Source organism: Chenopodium quinoa, unplaced genomic scaffold, assembly GCF_001683475.1.
Source record: "Chenopodium quinoa cultivar QQ74 unplaced genomic scaffold, ASM168347v1, whole genome shotgun sequence".
NCBI lineage: Eukaryota > Viridiplantae > Streptophyta > Magnoliopsida > Caryophyllales > Amaranthaceae > Chenopodium > Chenopodium quinoa.
Window position 1 is genome coordinate 185,813 of NW_018742890.1, and position 27,833 is coordinate 213,645.

General features: G+C 35.2%; 1 protein-coding gene across 1 annotated transcript; it reads right to left on the bottom strand.

Annotated features, from left to right (window-relative positions):
• Positions 1-4,164: 4,164 nt before the first annotated feature.
• LOC110726892 (uncharacterized protein slr1919-like) lies at positions 4,165-26,773 on the bottom strand. The gene is made up of 14 exons (XM_021906412.1): positions 26,443-26,773; positions 25,810-25,924; positions 24,444-24,690; positions 23,382-23,423; positions 20,390-20,461; positions 20,162-20,297; positions 19,838-19,995; positions 17,238-17,322; positions 13,849-14,054; positions 11,579-11,740; positions 9,387-9,536; positions 7,791-8,051; positions 5,892-6,164; positions 4,165-4,581 (listed from the first exon to the last, which is right to left on the bottom strand). The coding sequence occupies exons 1-14, from the start codon at positions 26,498-26,500 to the stop codon at positions 4,333-4,335; spliced, it is 2,214 nt and encodes a 737-aa protein (XP_021762104.1). The 5' UTR covers positions 26,501-26,773; the 3' UTR covers positions 4,165-4,332.
• Positions 26,774-27,833: the final 1,060 nt, after the last annotated feature.

The following is a 27,833-nucleotide window of genomic DNA, read 5'->3' on the forward strand; positions in this document are numbered from 1 at the left end:
AAGGATGGTACTTATGCAAATATCGAGTTTTAATATCTATAGATGGATAATTCAATAATTGCTATATACTACGTCTAAATTAGTTGATATTTAATTAATATTGTTCACTTAGTGCATGCATTTTATAGACTACAGTGATACGATATTAAATATTAGTAAAAATTATTAAATAAAATTTTTTATGAAACTTTATGTTAATACTTATATAACAATATCTTTCATGACAAATTATGTTTTTATTTTGTTTGTAAGAAACTGTAGTCGAAGTGAGTATATAAATAATAATAAAAGTCTAACATGTCAATTTTTCTGAAACGAATGGTAAGTAACCAATTACAACAAACAACAAAATAAAACAAATAAAACAATAGAACATGTTTCTACAAGAATTATAGTTTATAAAGGATAAAGATGATTATATCATCATTATTATTATTAGTTATTGTTTAGAATATGTAAATCCCTTTATTTACTCCTTAATTTAGAAAATCTAAGTATATTCCTTATAATTAGCTAACGTACCTAGTCATATATTGTATCTAGTCATAGTTTGGTATGTTCAATGTTCTAATCTTGTACTATATATACTCGTGTATAATAATTAATATAATTAAGCTTTTCAACATTCTCTTTCTCATAACTCTATCATAGTTCTCCGACAGTCTGAATGTATGTTCTGATAAAACCTTGGCCACCTACTGATGTAAATTATACTATACATTGTTTAAAATTCTGTTAAATTCAGCCAATTACGGAGTATAAGTTTTGCCATGCCAGCATGCCTAGTCTGAATAATGTATGCAGGTATCACTCATCATATCGAATTTATTCGCAATTATTTTTGTTAAAATCCATGAACACCTTGCCCATAATAATCATATTATATCACTAATAAATAAAGTCGGTCTCGCAACCAGGCCACGAGACAGTGACACTTGGCATTCCAATTTTTCGCCAAGTGTCGCGCCACGTAGAAGATACATTATATATATATATATATATATATATATATATATATATATATATATATATATATATATATATATATATATAAAATTTGTTGATTTTACATGTTAAAAAATAATTACTTTAACTTTTTATCTATTTTTTTATTTTTTTTACCCACGCACTCTTCTTCTCACAAAATTATACTCCCTCTATTATTTTAGTGTCCCATTAAAATTTATCACATATGTCGACATAGAATTTTGATAAACAAATATCTTAATTACATATTTTTTATGTATAATTCACAAACATATGTTGATATAGAACTTTGATAAACAACATCTTAATCACATATTTTTTTTATGTATAATTCACAAACATTGGTCGTAGTTACAAGAGTAACGAAATTCATTGGAATATTGTGCTTCCCTATTTTGAGTTTTTGTGGGGCAGAATTAAATAGGATTCGAGGATTGTATATTGGTGAGCCAGTTCCAGACTATGGTTGTTTCACGTTCGTGATGGCAGCCTCACTTTGTATTGCTTATCATTTGTATCGATTTGAATCGACAACTCGTTTTCTTGTTGTGTTATCGACTTGTGTCATCCTCACCTTTTTGTAAGGGAATTACTTCAACTCTAACGATGCCAAACACGAAGACGAAGATTCCCTAGGAGATCAAAGTGTACCATCATCCCTCTATGCGAACGATCACGAGTTTGATGGTATTTTAATACTAGATAATTTTTAAAGTTAAGAGTAGTTACCCTGCTATTATACTTATCACTGCCCAATTTTCAGTTGCTCATAATTTCATATGGGCTTGCTATATGATTTGAGTTATTCCTTTGCATATGCATTATTACTAATAAAAAAAATATTTAATTATTTATGTAATTTATTAGTATTAAAAATTTATCTTTTTAGCGTTTGTGTTGTTCGAATATTTATGCACTTGCAATAATGAGGAAAATTGTGATACTCATAATTATAATTCTTGTATTTCTCTAAATGGATAAACGATATGTGGCATTTCTAAAAGATAAAGTTTGTGTTAAATCAATGCACTGCATGAAAAAAACTGTAGATCAATGATATGTTAATAACCCAAGTGATAATATGTAAGAGAATTGAATACTGTTTTGATTGAATTGATAGAGAAATTTGAAGGTTCAATATTATTTTTCTTCTTCTTTATATATTAATTAGTTATAATCTACTACGTATACTAATATATTAAAAGCCACGTATCACATAAACCCCCCTCATTACGCCACATCCCTCACTCAAACTATTCATTACGCCACGTGACTCTTCTTTCCATTTGTGTGTTTCATTGCATGTTATGCACTTATAATAATAATAAAAAAAAATACCCATAAAATATGAACACGCAACCTCTAATTCTAGAACTAAGTGACTTACCACCAAGCTATGTGAGTTTTTATGCAATCTTTTGAATACAAAATATTAATATATAGCAAATGACAATATGAACAACAAATTTAATTACAAGAAAATTAAATCATAAATTACAACGTCCTCCGTATATTGATGATCAATCCCAAGTTATAATCCGGAGCATCGCCCGGGCCCAAAAACTAGTTACCATTATAGATGGTGCAAACATAGGAGTATTTTGTTTGGGGGGTGTTAAATACCGCCATCCAAATTTATCGCCACCGCCATCATTTTAAGCAAATTGACAATCTTGCCCTTACTAACTTTTTTTCCCATTTTCTTTCTCTAACATTAGTTCATCAACCACAACCGTGTAAACCACCACCTTCTACACCGGATAGCCACAACGATGGCGAAATTCGACGAGAAATGGATGGAGATAGAGGTGGCTCAACGGAAAACGAACTGGGGGGGTCAACCGGAGCTCCACGGTAACCGATTTTGACCTCCAGTTACCATGGACGGTAACCGGTTTTGGGCTCTAGTTACCATGGTCAACCGGAGGTCAAAATCGGTAACCGTCCACGGTAACCGAAGGTCAAAACCGGTTACCGTGGACGGTAACCGATTTCCAGCTTCGGTTATGCACGGTCACCAGAGGCCAAAATCGGTTACCGTGGACGGTAATCAGAGCCCAATTCAAAATTTGCTCAGTTTCTTCTTCAAAAAAAAAGTTCAAAAAAAAAATTAAAATATGGTGGTTGGTACCGGAGGTGAAAACCGATTGCCCACTACCGATAACCGGACGCCAAATTCGGTTGACTGTCGCTAGTAACCGAAGGTGAAAACCGGTTACTGGATGCGGTCAACCAGTTTTCGCCGCTGATTACCGATAGTGGCAACCGATTTTCGCCTCCGGATATGAGCCACCTGAGTCCGCGTTGCCTGAGGTGGTGCCGCCAATTGCTTCCTGGTAAACCCCAAATATGTGGTTGTGGAGGTTGTGGTAAAAAAGGTGGGTGGTTGGTGTTTGAGGAGAGAGAAAAAAAAAAATAAGGGTGAAAAATGGGTTAGGGTTTAAGTAAGGGCAAGATTGTTGGTTTGGTTGAAATGATGGTTGTGGCGATAAATTTAGATGGCGGTATTTAGCATTTCACTATTTCTTCATCATTTTTCTTGTTTTTAATTAAATTAAATGGTTTTATTTATTTCAACAATCAACTTCAAATATCTATGTTACCAGTCCTTATGTTGATTAAAAAATAATACAATTCCATTTGTATACAGAACTAGAGTAAACCCGTACAATGTACAGTTGATGAATAATTATAATAAATATATAATTATATAAAAATAATGAATCAACTAACAAGGTATTAAAACACATAATTTATATTTAAACAAACAAACATGTGAGAAAAAATATTTAAATATGTAATAGTTATAACCTTTTAATGTGCAACTTAATATTTTTGCAGTTTACTTTAAATTAAATTAAACTCATAATCTAGATGCAAACCTTGTTTTTATATAACAATGATTTTTCAAAAAAGTAATTTTGGCTATTTTTTTTAATAATACATTGCTATTGTCCTACATTTGCTTTTAGTAGTATGTAATAGATAACAAAACATTTTACGGAATCAAATCTCATGAATTCATTTGACAAATTTCCTACCTATATATTAATTTTTTTTTTCAAAGAAAAGCCTATCAATAAAGAATTTTTAAAAAATTAGAACAATACCAGCACATCAAATACAATGAAAATTCAACTACAGTATTATAAGTTGTTTTTTTTTTTTTTTTTTTTTTTTTTTTTTTTTTTTTTGACATCACAGTAAATGTTATATAAATAAGAATTTATTACATTTTGGCTCAAAATGCTAGAAAAATTTGACAGTGTTATATACATTACACCCTTGTTTTACAAGGCCCGTACATGTTAGAACCAAGGCCCTCTAGCTATCTAACTTGCCATCTCATAGTTTGTTAGACTTTGAGCTATCAACAAAATTGTGAAGTGATTTAGATAAATGTATCCAGGTTGTTTCAGGAACTTTACGGCTAGAATGCTGCATCAAGACTGAAGCTATGTCTAAAATGAAGTTGTGGAACTCTGGTTTTATTGACATGCGAGCTAGCATTGAAATCCATGCTTCTGGGGACTTCTTCACTGCCTGCCAAAAATATTGAAAGCCGTTCGCCACCCTTCTACTTCTTGAGTGTTCCTGATATAACATAAAAAGTCGAAAGCAGGCAAACCATAAATAAAATAAGGTCGAAGAAAAAGGCAAGTTTAACAGAAACATTATTGGTTCCTTCTCCAACATGAACCATATAATCCCATGTACAATTGCTACTACACTTAAGGACACAAAACTACTTAAGAAATCAATTTCTATCTCATTAAATCCCAAATAAGATAGCAAAAAAAATCACCAAAAAAAAAACAATGCAAAGATTGACTTAAACCCAAGATTCTTCTTCATTAAATCCTTAAAAAAGAGATTTTTTTTTTTGGAGGTGTGTGTGTGTGTGGCGGAAATAAGGGGAAGCCATTGGCTCTCCCCCCAAATCTTCTTGCACTTTCAATACTATAACAACAATCAAAACTCTAATCTTAAAGATGGGATTGGTTACATGATCCAAGATTTTATCTTCCTAAGAGCACAATTTGAAGCCTGTGCCCTTATATGATGAAGTGAAATACATTTTAGGATCACAAACAGAAATTCCCAAACTTGATTGTATATTACTTTTGTAAAGAAGTTAGAAAGTTGTTTTGAAGTGTTCAGGAACAAAATAAATTGTCTTTTTTCCCATATTTCCTTTTTTCCAGGGGGTAGAACTGTAGAAGGGGGCTGCAAAATATGAAAATTCCAAGGAAAACATCTCATAAAACTAGTAATTCAGGTACTGATTGTGATCTTATCTACGACGTATACCCATTTAAGGTGAATCATGTCCTAACAACATTAGTTACCTTGTACTGTCACATATTCACATTACTCTGCTTATTACAAAAGCTAATAATGCAATTCACATCACTAAAAGTGAGAAAAGTTTAAACATATCTACATGCTCACACCCCTTTTTCTCTCTTCTCCTCCCTACCAATCTCTCCCCTCTTTAACGCTAGTTCTCTACATCACCAAATGGATCAAGTTCAATAGAGGTTAAAATGACATCAACAAAAGGAAGAAATTCAAAAGACTGAACCATATATCCAAAGAATACATGAACTAGAAACAAAAATATGTGACCAAGAGAGATAATATTGTCCACTGATAATAAGAAAAACTAAGTCAATTTTTATCAATCCATTGCAAAAATAAGCATTATCTCCTTTCATCAAAAGTAACAAATGACAATCATTCTCCAAACTGATCAATTACCAGAAAATTAAGCCTTTCATATGGTAGAGTACAAATTGTAACTAGTAACAGGAAGGTACAACACCACCAACACGTTCTGACTTTCTGTGACATCCTAATTCATAAAACAACCAAGTGAAGGGAGGTTTAGAATCAACAGTTACCTCAGATGTTTTCCTCTCAATGAAGTCTCCATAAGTGTTCTGATCAGCCACTGCATCCTGCAAGAATGCATCCACTGCTTGAAGTATATCCCTCGTGAGATGCATACGTATCCTCAAACCATTTTCAGATAGTATAAATAAGAGAAGATCTTCTGTAGCACCAACAACAGATCGCATGTTGAAAGATTTCCATCTCAAGGGATTTGAAGAATCTTGTTCAGAGGTGTGATGCTGCTCAGCAGAGTCAAACGCTGCTTCTGATATTGCTACAATCTAGAAGAACAAACATTCAGGATTTGACAGCATTTTATCTAACAGCCATTCCATGACATTGCAAATATTAATAATCTAAAGAAAAGTTAAGAAATTAGATACGGAATACTAGGAAACCACATATTTATCAAACCACAAGCCAGTAAATATTGCAAGCATATGTTCTTTCAAGTGCACACGCACAAAGAAAAATGACTCCTCACATGCATAAAGCATAAAAGCAAGTGCACATAGCTAAAGGACTGCTCAAAAGCAAAAGCCAATATCTGTAAGAAAAACATGAAGAGGCTAGCATCAACCCTATCTATGATAGTGCATGAATGTAGCACAACAACCATATTCCAACTTATGCTTTGGAGATTATAATTTGGTTTTAAATTCATCTGATATGTGATGTATCAGCTAATATGTACTTCGAATTGGTTTTCGAACTTGCCAAAACAGCATTTACAGTGTAAACTATAAAGAACTTTTACATATTGGTCAATACATCCCAAAGGCGATAGAGGGCAATAATAAACTGATATGACCAAAGTGAAATCATGCCACATCAAGGACGTCAGCCGAAACTCTTTCTGCAACACCCCAATACAGTATACTTCCACAATACTTGAATGCTGCCATAATCACAATCATTACTGCTTTTTCCAGTAATAAAAGCTTTTCAGCAAAAATAAGCTGAGGAGAATAGACCCTTTGTTGATGTCACTACTAAGACGCCTACTAGTTTGGTCCAAACATCTTGTGCAAATAAATCATCAGGTTGTGTTATAAACTTTTTAGTTAAAAATAATAAAAATGCACAAGAACTTGAACCATTGAGTCAGTTCTCTGCAAATGACCTGCATAATAATGATAGGTTTCTCAATGTATTGACATAAATTGTAAATTCAGTAGTTATAATAAGACTGCATTATTATGTAATATCTGATAGCTTTATCAATAACAAAATTTGTTCTAAATGTAGACAGTAATATCAGCATCTAAATGTAAGACTTACATATTGCAAGCACTGCATATACTCAACTCAGGCCCATGAGGCCATGACCTAAATAGAAACAAGCAAGCACAAAGATGCTGACAGAGTGACAGTTCAGGTATTATTGTACTTATTTTTGGGTGACTTGTTGCTGCGAGGTAGTGATAGTGATAAAGATGGAGATGGTGGGTGTTGATGAAGAAGATGGGGAAGTTGGTGAGAGAAACCCCATCTTTACTTCTTCATTTCAAGGGTGTGGGTTAGGGAAATTCCACTAGACTCACTGGTATGAAATAATTATGCCTTAGGCTTTCTTGACATGGATCCGTCAGTATCATTTTAACCTGAATTTTCAACCAAAAAGTGGTATGAATTTGAAATCGTTTAGATCCATTCCAACCTAATATCAAGCATAAACCACAAGGCACTTAATAGCAATAAATTACAAAAGGCAGACCGCGGACATATACTACCCTGACATTAAATGCTACAAGATGAGATATGTGACAGAATTGAGATAGTACATAAAGCAAATTTACAAAAATAAAAAGCCAACAAAGACGCTAGCTAAAGAAGACCCCATAAGACACTAAAATAATTATTTATGCATAACTAATCAATTGCAGTGTTATAATTAGATACCATACCAGACGTTCAAGACGGTTCCACCTTATTGACCCATCATTACGAATAACCAGTTCCCTCAGAATTTTCCTCATATCACGACTTGGATCTGCCAAAAGCCTCCCAATAACATATGGGTATGCACTTTCAACTACTTTGAAATCCGGGTCCAAAGCTTTAGCTGTCCCCTCCAGGGATCCCAGTGCTCTTATCACTAAAGCATAATCAGGAGGGAGAGAGAAGTTGAACTCATACATCACATCATATAGCTGGTTCATTATGCTCTGAAAGAAAAAGTAAAGGTCAATTCACGAAGGGACATATTTGTTATCTATAGACTAAGAAATATTAGATGTGAAAGGGAAGACCTAAGCCAGTCAGGTCCTAAGTTCATGCTTGTAAAGATATGTTCTTTTAGAAATATTCCTCAAAATTTTAAATAGAAAAGGCAAAGTTAAATGTCCAAAAAACTAAATAATGACACCAAACTACTAAACAAGGCAGTAACATTTTTAGTCTAAATTTGATTGTATTATGTTATATACAACCTACAGAGAAGACTAAAGATAGTGTAAGATTTAAAAACTGGATGCAGATTATAAATATGTTAAAATTGAACCTACAGAGAAGAGTAAAGAGAGAGTATCATTTAAAAACTGGATACAATGGCTACTATTGAAGCATTTCTGCTATAGTGTAGGGCAAAATACTACTTCTATCCGCGAAGTTATGAATTTGAACTTAGACCTAGAAAAAAACAAGAAAAAGAGGATTGTTTTTACATATACATTAGTTTTCACATTGTAATATAACAGAAGAGACGCATCAGGCTCTCACACCACTAACACTGTCTACTCATAAGGGAAACATATACACCAAATGACATATATTCTACCAAAGTGAGTGCGAGATTCCCAACACAAAAGAAGCCATGGAAAACCTACTAACACAGAAACAAGTCTGAAGGAATCACCATATATAAAATTCTCCGTCCATTATTTAACACTAGAAAATGGAGATGGCTTATATGCTAAACCTGAGAAAATTGTCATATTTCTCATTCACTGCAAGGGTCCATTTGCTGTTTTGTATTAGTACTAATATAGAAATGATCTTTAGTACTCTCTCAGCTCCAAAATGTTCTTTCTAGTTGGAATTTTTTTGAGAGACAAAAAAAGTCAAACCACAAAAAACATTTAGGAATGGAAGGAGTACTTTCAAAGTTCCATTTGCTTAAAAAATAAGCCTGTCTACCTCAAGGGTTTTTTAATATATAAAATTACAAGAAACAAAATTCTTTAATCATTCAAATGAAACTCAACTACAACTTCACAGCAAGGAACTTAGAAATATGATGCCTCAGTTGAAAAATGAAAATTTTCATAGAAAAAACAAAACTAAAAAATGCCTCTTTTGTTTGTTGAAGCCACATTTGGTGAAGCTTATAGAATAAATATGGAAATAATTGTGGGAATTCATACATTTTAAGTATGAGACAGACAAAGAGCAGATAACATGCAGCATTTTCACAATGACAGCCTCATTACAACATAAACTCTCACAACATCTATTTCCATATTATCTATTAATCACCTTAAAATGTGATTATCACAACTGACCTGAAAATCTCGAGATTGCCTGGTCCCATCACCAAAGGATGTTTGTAAGGCATTAGAAACTAACAGGATATCGACACCTTCAGGGAGAAATCCGAGGGATAGAAAGTCATTTGCTAAACCCAGTGAGTCACGATTAACAAAGTGCACAAGCTGCAAAAAATAAACACATTCAGTCAGGAAAAAAAAATCATACTATCACCCCTCCATAATCCCCAAAATAATAGAAAGAGAAAGAATAAGTAAAAGGGCACAAGATATGTAAGCCAATTTAGTATTTTGCACAGGACAAAAACTAACAGCAGCAATAGCTAGAAATTATTTCCAGCATGGATCTCGTCCAGCTAACACCAGGGTCAAGCAAAGTCACATGCAGCCTTACCTCTACTGGCTCTAAGCTCTACCTTAATTAAGATGTGTAACTTATGCCAGCAGCTATACAACGTGGCCATCAATGTCTATTAGGCTCAGAAATCGTTAAAGGTAATGCCTTTGTTGCTACAGAGTTTGCAACACAGGTATATGTGATCCCACTTGTAAAAATTTGAGCTTTTTTCTTTAGGCCACAATATCTTCCACCATGATACAAACAAATAGAACATCCTATCCCCCCCCCCCCCCCCCACAACACCCAATCCCCTTCCCCTCATAGAAACAGGAGAAAGATAAAAGATAAGTGTTTGTGTTAATGGCAGGATGTTAACCCACAGGGGTTGAATTTGATTAAAGAGATTCTGCAATGACAAAGCAGCAAAAAGTGTACAATTGAAGAGAACCGGATCAGCCTAGGCAGATATACCACTTGCTATACCACAAGTGCAAAAGCACTTCTAAATCAAAGTTAATATCTACAACAAGGCGCGCAGATAATGTTCAAGTGAAATTAGACAAATATTAAGAAGATCTATGCTCTAAGCATCGTAAGGTGTAGACCTGACAAGGAGTGAAGAAAATTTTGCCATGAGAAAACAACATTGTAAAGATAAATTCTACAATGGCAAAGATCACAAATTCAAGTCTTACGTCCCTCAATTGACTCCCAGCACTTCCCTTCCACAATTCTCCACCCCTCCACCCCCCCCCCCCCCGGAACACAAGTGCACACACACACTGAGTTTGCTAAGGTCAACAAGTACATAAGGCCTGCCAGGATAGTGTATCACCATTTTATTTATTAACTGAAGGAGAAAATAAGTGTAAGGAAACAGTAAAAGAAGAGGGTTTGACAAAGTGAGGCAAGAACACGATATAGTAATAGCATTAGGAGAAAAGAAAGAGGTCAGAAACATTAATGAAGCAGAGAGTAATTAATTGTTAAAATAGACAAATGTAACAGAGTTGGCAAATGTATCAGAGGGATCACACTAAGTTATTAGCCAGCTAGCCTCTTTCTTTAACTCATATCAAACTACATCAATATCAGGATATCGCACAAGAAGAATAAATAGGTCTATAAAAGAATCAAGGAGAAGTGAACAAGCAAAATATCTGAAACTTTGACGCCTTTATAAGGATTCATACAGAATCCCAAAGAGGAAGAAGCCCCTTCTAACTCATGAATACAGGCCTTTAAGCAGTACCTCCCTCCTGCATGAGTTTACACCATAAATTTCAAATAGTGGTATTCTTATTAGCCTCTGCTAATTTTAACGAATTCGCAGCTTCCCATCTTCTATAGTAATACTACCTTCTTCAATAAATAATAATACTTCCAAAAAAAAACTACAATAAAATCAACAGGGTGCAAACTGTCAAAAGTGTCAAGGACCATAATGAGTGCTACACCAGGGTCCAACTGATCTCAGCTGCCTTTCTTTCCATTCTACCTCTAAAAATTTCTTTTCTTCACAACTTCACAATTATGTGAAAATGTCCTCATATAGTCTTTTAGAAAGAAACTCTTTACAAAAGATTTGACAGGCAAACGTATTATGGGTGACGCTGGTCGCTGGATCTCCTAACAACACAGATTATATTATGTTGATATTTAAGTTTTTTGCTGTGGCACATCCAATTCGCAGACCACCACCATCACCAACACAGCAAATCAGCTTTATTTTGTGTATGCCACACATATTTCCATCAAATTTTTGCTATCACCAACATCAAATTCCAGCAATTCATATCAAAATCTGTACAATGGTTCGTATCTTTGAGGTTATATAGCTACTTAAGGAAGAATATATTATTCATACCACTTGAATGAGGCCAACACGATAATGACGTGGAATATTTCCCATCATCCCAAAGTCAAAATAGGCTAGAGATCCATCATCCGTAGCAACCAGATTTCCAGGATGAGGATCAGCATGGAAAAACCCCACCTCAAGCAGTTGTCTCAAAGAGCAGTACAGTCCCTGCAAAGAAGCAAAAATAATTGGAATGAATATAAGGCAACAATGAATAAGAGGGGTGTTTTTAGAGGGACAAATAAACACCCTGTATAAAGCCCCATGTTATGCAAATATTAATCCTTTTCGAATTAATACATAATCACCCATAATATATTAATGTCAGTCTATAACTCGTTATCACTTTCTCCGTTCTTTATCTATAGCAACAAATGAAAATTCACACTTGGCAAAGCACAAATTTTACCATCAATATCATTAATTATCATGTAGCCGACTCCACTTATGGGATTAAGGCTTTGATTGATTGATTGATTAGAAAGAATAAATAAGGACGAATCTAACAAGAACTAATATGACTATATTTTTCCTTACGTGAAAATCACCATATAAGTCAAAACAGTATTGCATGATTAGAGTATAAACCCAAATGTTGCAATAGTAAGAGTTTTTCTAAGTGTCAACCATCTCATTCTTTATTCATTGATAAGAGAAACTTCTAATAATGTACTAAATAGGAATAAAAAACAGAAACTATCAGCAAACCATGAGTTATCCAGCAGAGAATAGTGGTAACAGAGCATGCCAAGCACAATGTATCAATCAAAGAAAAACAAAACTGGCCCCTAAGACATGATCCTGGTTCCATTTTTGTTGTCAGGATCCTTAATTAGTTAATTTATTAAGGTATAACTGCATATAGGACTCCACAATTCTATAATAATTTCATTCTTATTATCCAAACACTCTTTTAAATAATTAATGTTACCTCTGTTTTTAATAATCATAGCACTTTCCATTTCAGTCTGTCTTTAAAAGCTCATAATACTCGCTTTATTCTATTTTTTAAAATCTCATTTTTACTTCCTCCGTTAAATATTAATTGCAACAATTACTATATTTGGATGCTAAGTATAAATTGCAACAAAAAAATTTATTTCCTTATTTAGTAAGTTTTTTATATCAAAATGACCAAAATACCCTCAGTTAAAAATGATTAACACATAATACTACAAATAACCACAAATCATTATAACTCTAATCTAACTTAATTATCTCATCCACCAAAAATCAGATTCATCTCCCCATTATCTTTCTCTCTCCTTCATCTTTCATTTCCCCCATTATATTTCTCTCTCCTCCTTCAACCCATTCTCATGAATTGAAGAAGACCACCTTTTAGTTTTTCAATTTCAGATCTGGTTTGTGGGGGTTGCGCGGGTGATTTGTGGGTGGTGATTTGCTAGGTGGGTCGTGGGTGGTTTGGTGGTGGTGCTGGTTCGTGGGTGGTTCTGTTTTGTGGGTTCATTGGTGGTGGTTCGTTGGTGGTGGTGGTTTGTGGGTTTTGTGGGTTTTATGGTGGTGGTTCGTGGGCTTGGTTTTGTGGGTTTGGTGGTGGTGGTTCGTAGGTGGTGATGGTTTGTGGGTTGTGTGGGTTTGGAGGTGGTGGTTTGTGGGTTTGGTGGTGGTTGTTCGTGGGTGGTGGTGGTGGTGGTGGTGGTTTGTGGGTTGTGTGGGTTTGGTGGTGGTCGTTCGTGGGTTTGATGGTGGTGGTTCGTGGGTGGTTTCGTGGGTTAGGTGGGTCGTGGGTTCTCAATTCTGGGTTCGTGGGGGTGGTTCTGGGTTTGAAGGTTGGGTGGTTCTAGGTGGCACAAGCTGGGTGGTTCTGTTTAATTGTGGTAGTTTTTTTTTGTTGGATTAATACTTAAGTACTTGCCCTTACTTTTCAATAATCATGCTTAAGAAATTTAAAATTGGGTTCCGCGCACACCCCCTTTGTTTTAATCAACATTTAACAGAGGAAGTACATTAACCCGCTTACTTCATAATATTTCCACCTTTATCTTACACTTTTTTAACACTCTTACTTTAACCCCCGTTTTCTTACAACCACCCATTTTCTTAATATTTGTGCAAATAGCAAATGTATATATCAAAGATATTGGATAAAGTACATAAGAAGGCATCCGAACACTAAATTTTACAAACACTAAAATGAGTGATTAAAAGCCCAAAAAAAAAAAAAAAAAAATGGTTATGGGTTGCTAACTCCAAATAGAAAAACTATGAAGAGTGTAGTTTAAAATATTTCAAGCTTCAAATTTGGCCTATACCTGGTCAACAAGTTCCTTGCGTGGCAACTGGAGCTTTGCTAATGCTTCCTCATTTGTAAGCTTGATTCCATTTATCCATTCCAATGTCAGCACAGCTTTACGAGTGTACTTCCAATAAATTTTAGGAACTCTTATAAGGCCATGACCTCTATTTGTTTGAGGATTCCCAGTTGTAGCATCAAACTTCTTTCCAAGACTATCATCACCTTTCAATCAAATCATAACTTTACTCAGGTATAAGTGGTAGAGAGACTGATTTAGAGAGCCAAAAAGAGTGTATAGGAGAGATGAAAATAATATCACTTCTTATAAAGGTGATTTTATTGGACATGCAAACAAACATAGATTGGACACAGGATACAGAGTGTGCAGAAAAAACTACAAAGACTACGGCCAACCAAATAGTAGTAAATCACTCATGCACAAGATTAATACAGCACAGGCTTGTCAGGTTTTAAATGAGGATGATGAGCAGGAGGCCAATGGATATTGACTTTCAAGAATAAATTGGTAAAATCCAACTACATATACAGACCACTTCAGAGCAACAGAGAAATAAAATGATAAAAATATTGCACAAAATATAGTCTTTCATAATACATCTGAGCAGGATTTTTATATAAATAGCATAATATAGGGCTTCCAAAGGAAGCATGTCACGTTACACAAGTGTAAAAGTCACATAAAGTGACAAGCGCTGACCCTGCAGCTAAAAATTCTCAATTCTCCTCTGGCTAAAGTAATGAAGGCCACTAGCCATAATAATATGGAGATGCGTACTTTTATAACTGAGGTTCTGGAAATTCCAGTGGTCTATTTTCATACGAATCTATTCTGAGTCATATAACCTTGCCAAGAGAGCAGCCCCTTTTCCTTTAATCATTTCATTTGGAAGACTAAAGTAACTAAAGAATCTCTGTGTACACCATCTGGAAGATTAATTCAATTAACAACACACTCTATCAATAAAGATCATGGTTGAATAATTCACCAGATCAAATGATTTACAGAGTGCTTTGCCAAGTCAATGTTAAAAATTGCTCACATATCTTTCTTCAGTATCAAGTGTCACTACATTCTTGCATGTAAGTACTTGGGTTTGTCTACATACCTTTTAGAGTTTTCCAATGATGTGGATGGCATTTGGAAGAATGTAGGAAACGCTGCCTCTAAGGGCAAAAAGCTTTTCATTTTATTTTCTTCTTCCCTCATTCAATCATGTTAGCATTCCGCCCCTCCCTAGTCCTGAGATATACGCTGTGTTTCCTTCCTATTGATACTTATAGAGTTACAGTGATGCCTTAAGACCATGCCCCCCTTCTCTCACTTCCATCTCCCTCTGAAGCACCACTGTCAAACTGCTGGAAAAATTTATATCTAATAGCTGCAATGACTCCGCCATCCTAGCCACCTCGTCAACACATTATGCATACTTTCATGGTATATTCATTGATACATGATAGTGATAGTGAGACTTTCATGATGGTATATTCATTGATACATGATAGTGAGACTGTCATGATGGTGGAATCCTTTTATTTCTTTTCCTTTTTTTTTTGGGTTTTGGGTTGGGGGGGGGGGAGGAGGAGGAGGACATGATGGGGATTTGGAGATGATAATATTGGTGGAGAGGAGGCAGAAGGCCAGGGACAAGCAAAGGTTGAAAAGGGGCAGTGAAGGAGCTGGGCTTTACAGAAATAGAAGGGAAAGGGGCTGAGCTTCAGTAGATTGTTGAGAAGGAGCGATGTGGCTATGCATGGGCAGAGCTAGGAGGAGATGGTGAATGTGGCAAGGACACTTGGAGGTGGTGGTACTTGTCTGGTGAGCCTGATAAATGCTGGTTGTTGGTACATATGATAGTGCAGTTAAGGTGTCATGTGGTGGTGATGGTAGTAAAGTTGGGATGAGGAGGAGACTGACAAGAAGTGAACTAAGGACTTGAAGAAAGAAAGAAAAAACATAGATAAAGAAAAATAGTGAGCCACATTAGCATATTTAATCCTTCTAAAAGGTAACAAGTCAGCTGAACCATCATGAGAAGACTACCTCCGAATTTGGGATTATTAGTAAATAAATTTTACTTGGGATTGATGTGGGAAGAAATCACAAACATGGGATATATAGTGTCAATTTTTCCAAAGAAAGAATATGCGTAACAGGTTTTGAGCCCTCAAAATAGAAGACACAATCTGTCTTCTGAGCTACTTAACCTATTTTCAACAAAATAAGACAACTAGTAAACCTTTGCAAAATTTCTTTACTTAAGGTACAATATGAATTAATCCAAGCAACATAGTGCTGGTTGCAACTCTTGCAAGATCTCCTACCAAGTCATGGGTCTTAGAAGGTACCATACAGGACCATGAGACTATATGAATTAAGAACATTGATGCTGCCACAAAACACTATATACTGTTGCCACTTTACTAAATATGAACAAAATGTTGAGCTAGCTGGTGCATATCAACTTTCAGTTTCCTCATCCCTTTTTTCCCAACATGAATAATTCATTATAAGAGGCCTAATAGGATAGGTACCAAAATCCTCTAAACAATGCATTTCAAATTATAGTGGATAGGTGTCCTTTTGACAACTCTGAAGAAAACGCAAGTACAATCCCAGAAAAAGACAAATAGATCCAAATTTTAAAAGCAGGCAAATAAAAAAACACACCAAGCAATTGTAGCATGAAATTTATAATCAGCTCTTTACCAGGATAATCCAAAAGACAAAAAAGACCATATCCACAACGAACAAACAACAATCTGGCCACCTTGCAAGGGACGTGCCCAAGCCTCCAATCACGGTTACTTATGCCAGACGTAGGAAAGGCTAGCTGAAAGAAGGATGATGAGCCGTCACTATGCAGTGCTCCTTAATTAAATAAATTAGTATCTAATTCTGTTTTGCTTTCTGTTATTTGGTGTAAGGGGTTTGTTAGTCTTTTTGCGAAGGGAATAATAATCTGTTATGGGTAGGGGGAATGCATGTAAGAGAAGCTGTAGAAGCTTGAGGAGTATAAGTATGAGTGCATGGCCATAACAAGAGGCATCCAGAAATTGAGTGGCTATTTTGGAGAGCACCTTCCTCTCGAAAGAAGGCCCGTTGTACAGTTGGATACACCGACCAATCAATACACCATCTTAGCTGCTCAAATTACTTGCATTATTCCTATAAATTACATAATAACGAACTCAAATCCTAGCACTTCCACTCTTCCAGATAATCATAAGAATGAAAATCCTTCATGAGTTTTGGCACTATACATGAAAGCCCAAATTCTATCACATTTAATTATATTACTAGTCACAAGAGTCTTTAAAATTGTGCACATGTTACCTTCTTAAACAAAACAAAACAAATTTTAAAAAACCACATGTTGGAATTACCAGGATGAGAAGCATACAAAGAAGCAAACCGCTCTGCATTTTCTCCTTCTAAGATGTAATCTATCTCTTCAAACATGTGCCTGACCTATCCAACCATGAAAAGACACAATTATTAGGACTATCTACGGCTGTGAAACATATGGAAGATATCTGAAAATGAATAATCTAATAATAGAAAATATAGACTCATCTAGGCCCAAAAAAATCAAAAGGAGGAAAAGCCCTTCTATATAATGGACTAGTGCAATTGTCACAGCAAGCATCAGACTTGACATAAATTACATTAAACATTAGGTCTGTTCTACATGAAATAGGAGTCAAAAAAGAGTAACATAATGCTCATGATGCCTGAATTATAGGTTGATGAATGTAAGGGTATAGAAGAAGCAGTATACTTTTCTCATATTAATTCCAGGACTTAATGAAAGTAACAATAAAACTTGCTGTAAGATGTTGCTGTAACAATTAATCCTTACCTAACATGATATTCAAACAATTTACCATACACATTTTGTCTCCACCTTCTACATCTCCGATATTCTACTCTTTCTTTAATCCATGAACACTCAGTTTGAAGGTAAAACTTCAAATCTATTCTTTATGGAAACTAATTGGATAAAAGTTCTGTCACCATAAAAGCAAAAATTGTCAAAATGTCAACTATTAGCTATATTAGTGAATATGGCATGCTGAAGAGAGCAACAACCTAAATTCCACATCTGCACAGCCATATCCACAGATATATGAGTAGGGTTTTTAAATGGCTCTAAAATGAGCAGAGATTATAACTCAGAACTAAGTTGAGATCACTTATGATTAAGATTTCCCAAGGGAATTACTTCTGATTCATAGATCAGTAGCAATTGATTAAAGTCTTGAGGGGTAGTACTCAAGACCTAGGATCAAATCCCATCTAGATCATTTGCCCTTGCGGCTCTCTCTACACCAAGAAAAAAACACAAAGGATCAGTGGCAGTACCACCCTTTGGTCCTTCACATGGAAACCTGTCTTCAGGGAGGTATTGTATGGGTGACAACCAGGCATGAAAAATGATAAGATACCGAAAATCTCACCCCTAGGCTAACGGTTATAATTTATAAAAATATCTAATCAAAATTTGGGTAGTAAAGCCAGGGTAAAGTCAAATATACAAGGTGGTAAGTGGAAGAAAATTCTAGGGATAGGATCAAGCAACAGGCAGGTTTATCTATGGAAGAGGCAGCATCTGGACATGTGCTACATTATGCACTAGGCATGTAAATGCCTAATATCCATCAAGTTCCTGGATACACATCAATCTACTAGACATGAAGTGCATCAAGAAAGCACAATTGTATGCTGCCACATGTAGGGATTTCACTGTGACAAACATAAATCCTGAACTCCATGGTTACAGCCAAAAGAATATTAATCAGGTTCAAGGGATGATGAAGACACAGATTAGCAAAGTGCTTATGATACGTCTCACCACGCCACCACAGTACCAATGACTATACAATATCTTTGGTTACATCAATGCGACAAGTTTCATAGAGTTATCTCTAATAATAAAAGGAAAGACTTTCTGACGGCAATAGCACTGAGACAAAACTAGTTCTTTTAAGCAGGAAGGATTAAAAAGGAAAGACTTTCTGACGACAATAGCACTGAGACGAAACTAGTTCTTTTAAGCAAGAAGGATTAGTTAGTTGAGGTCTTGACGAAGCCAAGATCACTAAATATGTGGACACTAGAAAGCAGGCATATTGGGATCACACACTGAAATTCCTCTCAATGATTACAAAGCACCCAGCTGTTCTAAGGGTCTGAAACAACACAGATGAGAGCAAAAATAAAGAGATTTGTATGCACTTTGAAGACACCAAGGAGTAAGGTGAGGGCGCAAGAGGCACTTTTATTATCCCAGTTCATAATTTCTGATTGAGGCTAGTAGGCTACACAAAAGGAAGTATCAATTCTCAAAGGAAAAAGGAAAATGAACGTACTTCCATTAGACTTCCCTATAAATTTTGATTTATTTATGTTATTTGTATTTCTGGTTTTTCATTTTGAGTACATCATTCCTTTCAATAATCCCATCTTCCACTCTAATAATGGTGATTTTCCTTTATTAAAATCAAAAGGTCAATACCATCTATTCCACTACCATTGTATACCAAGTGACTGAAAACTCCAGTCTAAGGTACATACAGGTTTAAAACATTATATGCCAAAAAATCCTGACAAAAACCTGAACAGATTCTAGACTTTCTCCGAGACCAACCATTTACCAAAAAATGGACAAAAAAAAATTTAGGTGCTAATATATAAACAAAGAATCCTGACGAAATTCAGATTTCTCCAAGACCAATAACAATCAAAAAATGGGCAAACAGAATAAGGTGATAGAAACTCCAGCCCAGAAACCTGTATACATTCTAGAATTTCTCCAAGACCAAACACGTAGCGGAAAAGAATAGGCCAGAAGTTACAATCTAAGGTTTTAGTTTGTTCAAGAAATAATCCACATATCATATGACTTGTTACAGCCCCAAAATCACAAACTTGCACAAACAAAAAACCAAACAAACAATATTAACCTAATAAATTATTCTCTCACCATCTCGTTCACTGCAACTAACAAATCCTTGCGAGCCTTGGCAAAACGTTTTAATTGCCCGCCTATCATGTGAAACAATAATGCGTCAAGAGTCAATGACAATGACATACCAGGCCTCTGCACCTTGACAGCTACCAGCTCTCCGGAATGCAAATGAGCTGCATCACTTGAATCATCGACAAAGATATTGGGATTAAAATCATGCATAATATAAACTATAAAGGCTTTCTCTAGTAACAGCATACTCATTAACGAGATGAAAAGGAAACATATTTGCTAAAATAACATTGACAATCAATCTCATCACTAGCAAAAATTTCTCACCTTTATAAACCTGCCCCAGAGAAGCAGAAGCAATAGGCTCTGGGCTGATGTCAGCAAAGATTTCTGACACAGGAGCACCCAACTGGGTTTCAATGGATCTCATGGCAACAGAAGTTGGAAAAGGAGGTATTTGATCCTGGAGCAATTAGGAATAATAATTATTTTGATGCCTATCGCTAAGGTATTATCACAACATAAGAGGTTCACAGAGCAGAAGAGAGCCTAAACCTGGAGTTTTGAAAGCTCTTGGCAGTATATGGTCGGTAATATATCAGGTCTAGTGCTCAATGCCTGACCAAGCTGTAGATACAAAGAAATTAGATAGCAGTAGAGTATTAAAACAAAGACGATAACAAGCTAACATAACACACATCTTCATCCCTAGCTTGTCTAAATTTAGAGGCAAATTCTATGGCATAACTATTTATTTCCAAGAGCGAAGAGTGTAATAATTGTTTATCCTCAAATTACATAAGATAAACAAAAAACCTCATATGAATATCCGCTACCAGTCATTTACAATTAAATGGTTTGTCGGTCAACAAATATGTAGTACATAGTCCAACATCAATTAATCTCTCTATGCCAATGAATAAGGTAACATTACTCCAGCCTCTCATGGCCTGCATTAGACAAGAACTCCATGAGAGACAATGCATTTGCTTCTTTGGATTGGTTTGTACACCGAACTTACACATGGCTAAATATCGGAAAAGAAAGAAAGAAAGAAAAAAAAAAACACATTACCATTTTTACAACTACTTCTAACACCCCCCCCCCCCTGGAGGCATTTAGCTCAAACCTGGTCCACAAAATCTTATGAAGTGTAGGTTCTCAACAATTTGAGGGTAACCAGGTGCCACCAATGCAACACTATAAGTACAACATCATAATGATCTAGTACATACCCAAATTGAGGAGCTCCAAACATATGCAACCGTGGTATCGTATGAAATAATTGACCTAGGAAAACTATGCGAAGTATTATACTTTACTTTCAGATCATCAAAATTTTTTAAACTAACTTCCAGCAAAACTACTCAACAAATCCTGACATTCTGGGCATTTCAACTCTCAAAACTTCTGCAGCATTGTCAAACATCTTATTTCAAAAGTACAGTCAAATCCTTTCTTCATTCTAATGTTCTAATCCCAGCAAGGTTGCACAAATGAACAACAAAATGACATCAATAGAGTATTCTTCACAATTTTCTGATGACAAAAGCAACTAGCATGTGCTATAACAGCAATAAAGAAAAAAGAAATTAAAAAAACTTCCAAAACATATATTAGCAACAGATTGCAGTGAAATTACTACCACTATTGCTACTTCAAATTTCAAAACACACAATAATTCATCACACAATACTCCGTTTTAAAAGCAAGTTGCCAATATTGAACTCCGCTAGTGGGTTTCCCGCTGCTAGTCTCCTGGATAAAGGAGGAGGTTTACGGTAGGCAAGTGATAACCAGTGTAAAATTTTGTCACATCACTTGACATGAGACACAATGATTGAGAGTAGTACTAAAATGAGTGACCTTCTGGGAAGTCCTCATATTAATTCATGTGGCCGACCCCACTTATGGGATTATGGGATTAAGGCGTTCCTGAGGAGTTGCAGTATTACATATCTTTCTATTTCTTTTGAACAATTATTCTTATCAAATTTGAATCCTTAAATGTGTGTGTGTGTGTGTGTAACAAAATACAAGAAATAGTTGTCCCTCTAACAGAAACAAGTGGCTAATACAATGATTTCATTTCTTTTGAGTTTGAATCTTCTCAATAATAGACCTTGCAAGCCCAGTTTTTTAAGCCCACAAGGACAGTTGATTACAACATATTCCATATAGACACACTTAATAGGCTGACTCTCGTAGAACCACAAATTTATTCTGACCGCACACAGATCACAAGATTCCCACAAAGGCATTGCACCACAACATCTTCTTCCCCTTGCCCACTAAAAACCTCACATATGGTTTAGGCAAGAAAACCAAAACAACAGAAGGGAAATTTTACAACTATGCCTAGAAAACAACCTCCCCAAACAAAGATTGTCATGTGACAGTGAAGAAAATCACATGAGCAGCAATCACCAAACATACGGACATCAGACAAGATAGCCAAACCTAGTCTTTGCTTTAGAAAAAATTATATTATTATGAATCATACCTAAACACTCACACAAACACCAGTGGAAATAGTTCTTCAGAAATTTCCCTGTGAAACATGAACAATTTACAGTATCGGTAATTGTTATCTAATTTTAAAATACTGTTGTCACTGCAATTGAGGCCACAATTGAATAAAGCGTATCATATTCAAGAAGTAGAGGAAGGCAGAAGTCTTAGATGATGAACTGGAGATGTCACTATATCTGTGCAAAGATATAGATGGAAAAGTTACAACAAAACCATTAAAGCAGTTGGTGAGTAATGGGATGAACCCTATGATAAATATATTAAAAGCTCTATTTGGGCTCTGAAAACTTAATTGGCACGTGCCTTTTCCCCAAAGCCTCAAATTGCTTATCTATGAGTGCAAAATACAATATCAGCCTCAAGAATAAATTCTGCAGTGCAAATAAAGTCGATCCCAACATGGTAACCATCAAAACTCATCAAAACCTAAGAAGTATCCCACCATGGTGGAGTAAGTAATTGTTACTCAATATCTATAGTTTGCGTATTAGCTATTTTCCTAGCCAACTCAAGCGCTTTACCTAAATTAAGCTCCATGTGTTCTTTTGAAACACATGGACTCCATATCTATCCTCCCCTCTTTATCCTCTGCATGCTTTGGAAGTGAAGTTTAGAATTCCATTTGATATTTTTAAGAGTAGCCTCAAACTATGTACAATATATAGCTATTCTGAAAATTAAATGAAAGAAAAAGTAACAGCATGTGTAATGTCTCTCATCCATATAATTCCACGGACAAAAGCAAAACTTTTAGAATCTCCTCTTTTACATCTATCTTGCATTCAATGAGAAAGCATAAGAAACAATAAGTTATGGATAAGCATTAAAATGATTACACTGCAAACTCACAATTATAATGACTGCATAGAAAAAGTTTGCATAATAATTTTTATATGATCCATTTTTCTCAAAAAAAACAAAAAAGAAAGGCAAGTATGAACATCCTATGCTAAAGAGATGGCATGTAGGCAGATACGAAAAGAACAGGGCATGCAGCAGGGTAAATTATACTTGCCTTGATATAAAATGGCCCCAGTTGGATCAGAGTTTCGCAAAACTGCATAAAATTGCAGTGTTATCAATGTCAGTCACAGGTGCAAATGTGAATTATCCCAAAGATACTTCAAAGAAAAATATCAAAATATCATAGATGAAATAATTAAATAAGACATTTGTAACAAACATTATACGGTTGGACCTCAGATAGTATAAAACTGCATAAAACCCTTTAGTCTCCAAAAGGAGTTATCAAATACATCAAACATTACAGAAAAACAGGTCAAAGGAAATTGATTTGGCTTATTGTTTGCCTAATGTTTAAAATGGAAAATAAAAAATAAAGAAAAATTTGTCATTTACAACCTCTAAAAGTACTCTTTGAGTTACAACCATCAAGGTTTATTATTGCAAATTACAACCAAAAAAGTCATCAAACATTTTAAACTACAACCAAAATCCGATTTTTGGCCACTTTTTTCACAATATTACGTCATTAATAATTTATTGGTATAAAAATTATCCCCCGGCCAATACCAGTTTTGAATCATTTATTGATGTAGTGACGTCATATTCCGTTGAAAATGGCCGAAAATCGAATTTTGGTTGTAGTTTTGTTTGGTGACTTCTTTGGTTGTAATTTGCAAAAATAAACTTTGATGGTTGTAACCCGCTAAATGGATATTTTTAGCGGTCGTAAATGGCAAATTTTCAAAAAATAAATAAAGGTATGCCTTTGGCTCTCTGTCTTTGGCACTAATCTTAGCTAAAAATTAGTTAAAATTAATTCCACCAAACATTTAAATTCTTTAAACTGAGACTTTTGTCATTTTGGATTTTGGAGCAAACTGCAAAAGCATAATTGGATTATTCTCTCTTTGATTGTTTATAAAATTATACGGAGTATATATTAGCTTTCAAGCATCATGGTTTTTGCTCTATCCTGATTTATTTTAGTATTTAAAGAGGATTTAGCAGCTACAATATGCAAGAATTAATGGCATGTCTCCTATGATCTACAGCAATCTTGTAGTAATAATACAAGTTCAAAATAGGTAAGAACAGAGATAACATAATTCACCTTAGTAGCACGTTTGTGAATATCATGAACAAAAAGTTGCCATGCAGACAACTTTAACACATGGTATGAGATAACTGCTGCTCTGAATAATGCCAGGAATGGTCCAAATCGATATACTACAGATACACTTTTGGAGCTGTGTGACCCCAATACGTGTCCAAATTCTTCCTCTAATGATTGCTTCCTCTGCCTTGCATACTCAGCAGATGGCCTCTCACCGTGCACGCTATTAAAACTAGTTGAAAAGCTGCATCAAGTACCCACTCTAAGATGATAAACAATGTATGGTATGAGAAGGTACATGCATATGCTGACTGAGAGCATAGTGCCTCTATGTTTTGGACTGGAAATTGGTCTGGGAGATTTTTTTTTTCTTTTTTATTTGGAGAGGGTGAAGGAGACATAACGAAATTCCAAATGATCATCAATTAAACAAGCATTATTGAATATCTTATCAAAAATCAAGTTGGTACGTGCCATACATCTAGTAAAGAGTTTCTTCAGTCTACTGACATCTAAAACATGCTGTTTACAAGGTTCTGTTCCTTTTTTTTTTTTTTTTTTTGAATAAATATTGTTACAAGGTTCTGTCCCTAAGAGTTCAGAAGGTGATTCTAACAATATTTCCTAAATATAAACTCCCATAAGAAAAGCATATCAGACACCAATTCATTAGAAATTCCTGCCTTCTTCCAGAATTCACAAATATCTGTTGTTGGAATATTTACTTCAAATTGTTAGTGGTTAGTTAACTCTTAAGTAATTAGTTTGTGTTAGTGGATTTAGTAGGTTAATGTTAAGCATGATGATCATGGGATCATGTTCTTTATTTTTAGCTTAGTTTTGCACTATATATATGTTGCTATGTACGTGGTTTCAGAGGATTGAATACAAGTTAGTATGCTATATGTTATTCTTCTCATCTCTCTATTTATAATTCAACATCTGTTAACTTTATCCTTTTCAAATACCTCACTGAAGCAAAAATTTCATATTGAACAGGGAAACATCAGACCCACCATTATATTATGGTATAACCAGTCAATTTCAAGTAGTTTTCAACACAAATAATCAACAACCTCAGATGAGTTTACTGCTTCTAAGTCCCCTATCTCATGACACATTTCTCTAGTAGGAATACGTTAGTGGTCCTGGATTATATCACTACTAATATTTATCAGCAGATGTACTTGTGTAACTTATGTTTTGACTTCTGACTGAAATCAGATACAGAGAATCACAGTGGAAGGAGTGCAAAATGATATAGGATGAAACTAGAAATTGAACCATAATATACTTCCATAATCACTACGATACTAGGATGGTGAAGCTTGTGGTAAAAACAGTTTATAAACAAGTTACTCACAGATTTTTTTGCAGTATAATGGAAGGAAACCAAAGGTCTTCATTCACTCTGGGACCATTCCATTCTCTCAATGATAAACACTGCCATGCCCTCCTCCATGCTACAAATGGAAGAACTAAAGTAACCAGTAACCCAAAAAAAAGAAAAACAGAATTAACACACAAAACAGCTCAAGGTAAGAAGTGATACTGCAATGCAAAAAAGCAAATGGAGATTGGGGATCTAATGTATTTTTACAAACGAGACAAGGCAAAAATTAAGCTTCTCAGATTGGTTATAAACCGCCTTTGACATATCCAAATCCAATGCAAGGCAATAATCAAACCCCAACACAACTTACATAAAAGAGTTAACACCATAACAGTGATCATATAGAGTTTATATTCTCTAGCAAAGACATTGTTAAGCCCGAAATGCTAAACACTACACAGAAACTGCGAGCAATTACAATTCATGCATATTGGCAACATTACAATAAGTAATCATATAAACCAAAAAAAAACAGAATTGAACCCAGTTGAAAAAATTGTCTACTTTGAAGAACCCAAATATTAAAAACCCAAAACAACTGAATCAAATAACCAAATTGGACGATTAGAAAAAGGTTGATCAAACAAGAAACAATGGCAATACCTCTAGAACGGAACGGTGCATGGCGATGGTAACGGAGAATGGCGGCGGCATGCCTCATTGATTCTTCCTGAAAGTCGGAAGCATCAAACGGATGATGTATTAAGGATTTCAGAGATTAGCCCACAAGATGTTCGACGAAATGCGCAAGAGAGAAGAGTTTGGAGGAAGAGAACTAGTTCGTATAACGGAAGCCTGAGTCACAGCAGTTGGAAAGATGAATCACAGAGGTTGCATTGTTTGTAGACAGACACGTTTCACCGCAACCCAAGGGGGCGGGGGCACGAGATCTATGGAAATGCTATGGAATAGTATGACACTTATGAGTTAGTATGAGTTTAGGACACATAAAGGCTTATTAGACATTTAGAACTTGTTCTGCTTGCTCAGGTTAATTTCAATTCAGTTCATTTCAATTCCAATCAGTTTAGTTTCAATCAGTTCAATTTCTAATTTTCTTTTCTCATAAACAATTCATTTCAGCTCAGTTCAGTTCAGCGCCAATCAGTTCAGTTGTTTTCGTTAAATCGGAACAGACCCTTAGAATGCTCGATGAAAATTGGATGTACAATAGATTGTAAGGTCGGTGATTACTTATTCAAAAATAAAACAAAAGAAATATTTCTTTGTCTATAAGAAGAAAATGTATTCCAAAGAAAACGAAGAACGGAGAAAAAACAAACAACACTGTTTTGGGCCTACTCCATGTTCTATGCTCAATATTGCTGAAATGACGAAAATACCCGGCCATGATCCGGCCCACCATCTTTAATCATCTTATAATACAGATTTACCCCTAATATGTCCACTAAACTACAGTTTTGCCACCTGAAAGTACATCTATAAATAGCTAACAAATGATTAATGATGGTAACTTTTTCTATGTCTCTCTCCTTCTCTCGCTAGAAAGTATTCTCTATATTTTCTCTCTTTTGAAATTATGTTTCACTGACTTAAGCATTGGAGGGGCTTTCCCGGGTCACACTACCAAGGTTGCTAACCTTCTCCTTCTTGCAGGCCGAGCCCTCGGACGTTCTTGCAAAGCGGAGCACAGGGAATTTCTTAAGGATTTTTGGATAATTGGACTTAGACTCTAAGACCTTTTAATACCTGAAATACCCTAACACTCTCAGGAGCATTCTGTTTCTAGAAACAAGCACAAAAAATAAAATTAAGAACTAAGGAGGCACTAGGCATGGGAGAGCCACACCCCTAGCGTCTTCTTCTAAAATTCTACTAAGTTCCAAAAAGACTGGTCTAACTAACCCAAATTTTGTGTCACAAATGACTCCGCGATTGGTCAACCAATCCGTTGCGCGATTGCCCTCCATAAAGATAAGAGTCACCTTGATCTTCCATGATGCGTATTTTTGACAGTTTAATTTGATGGATGG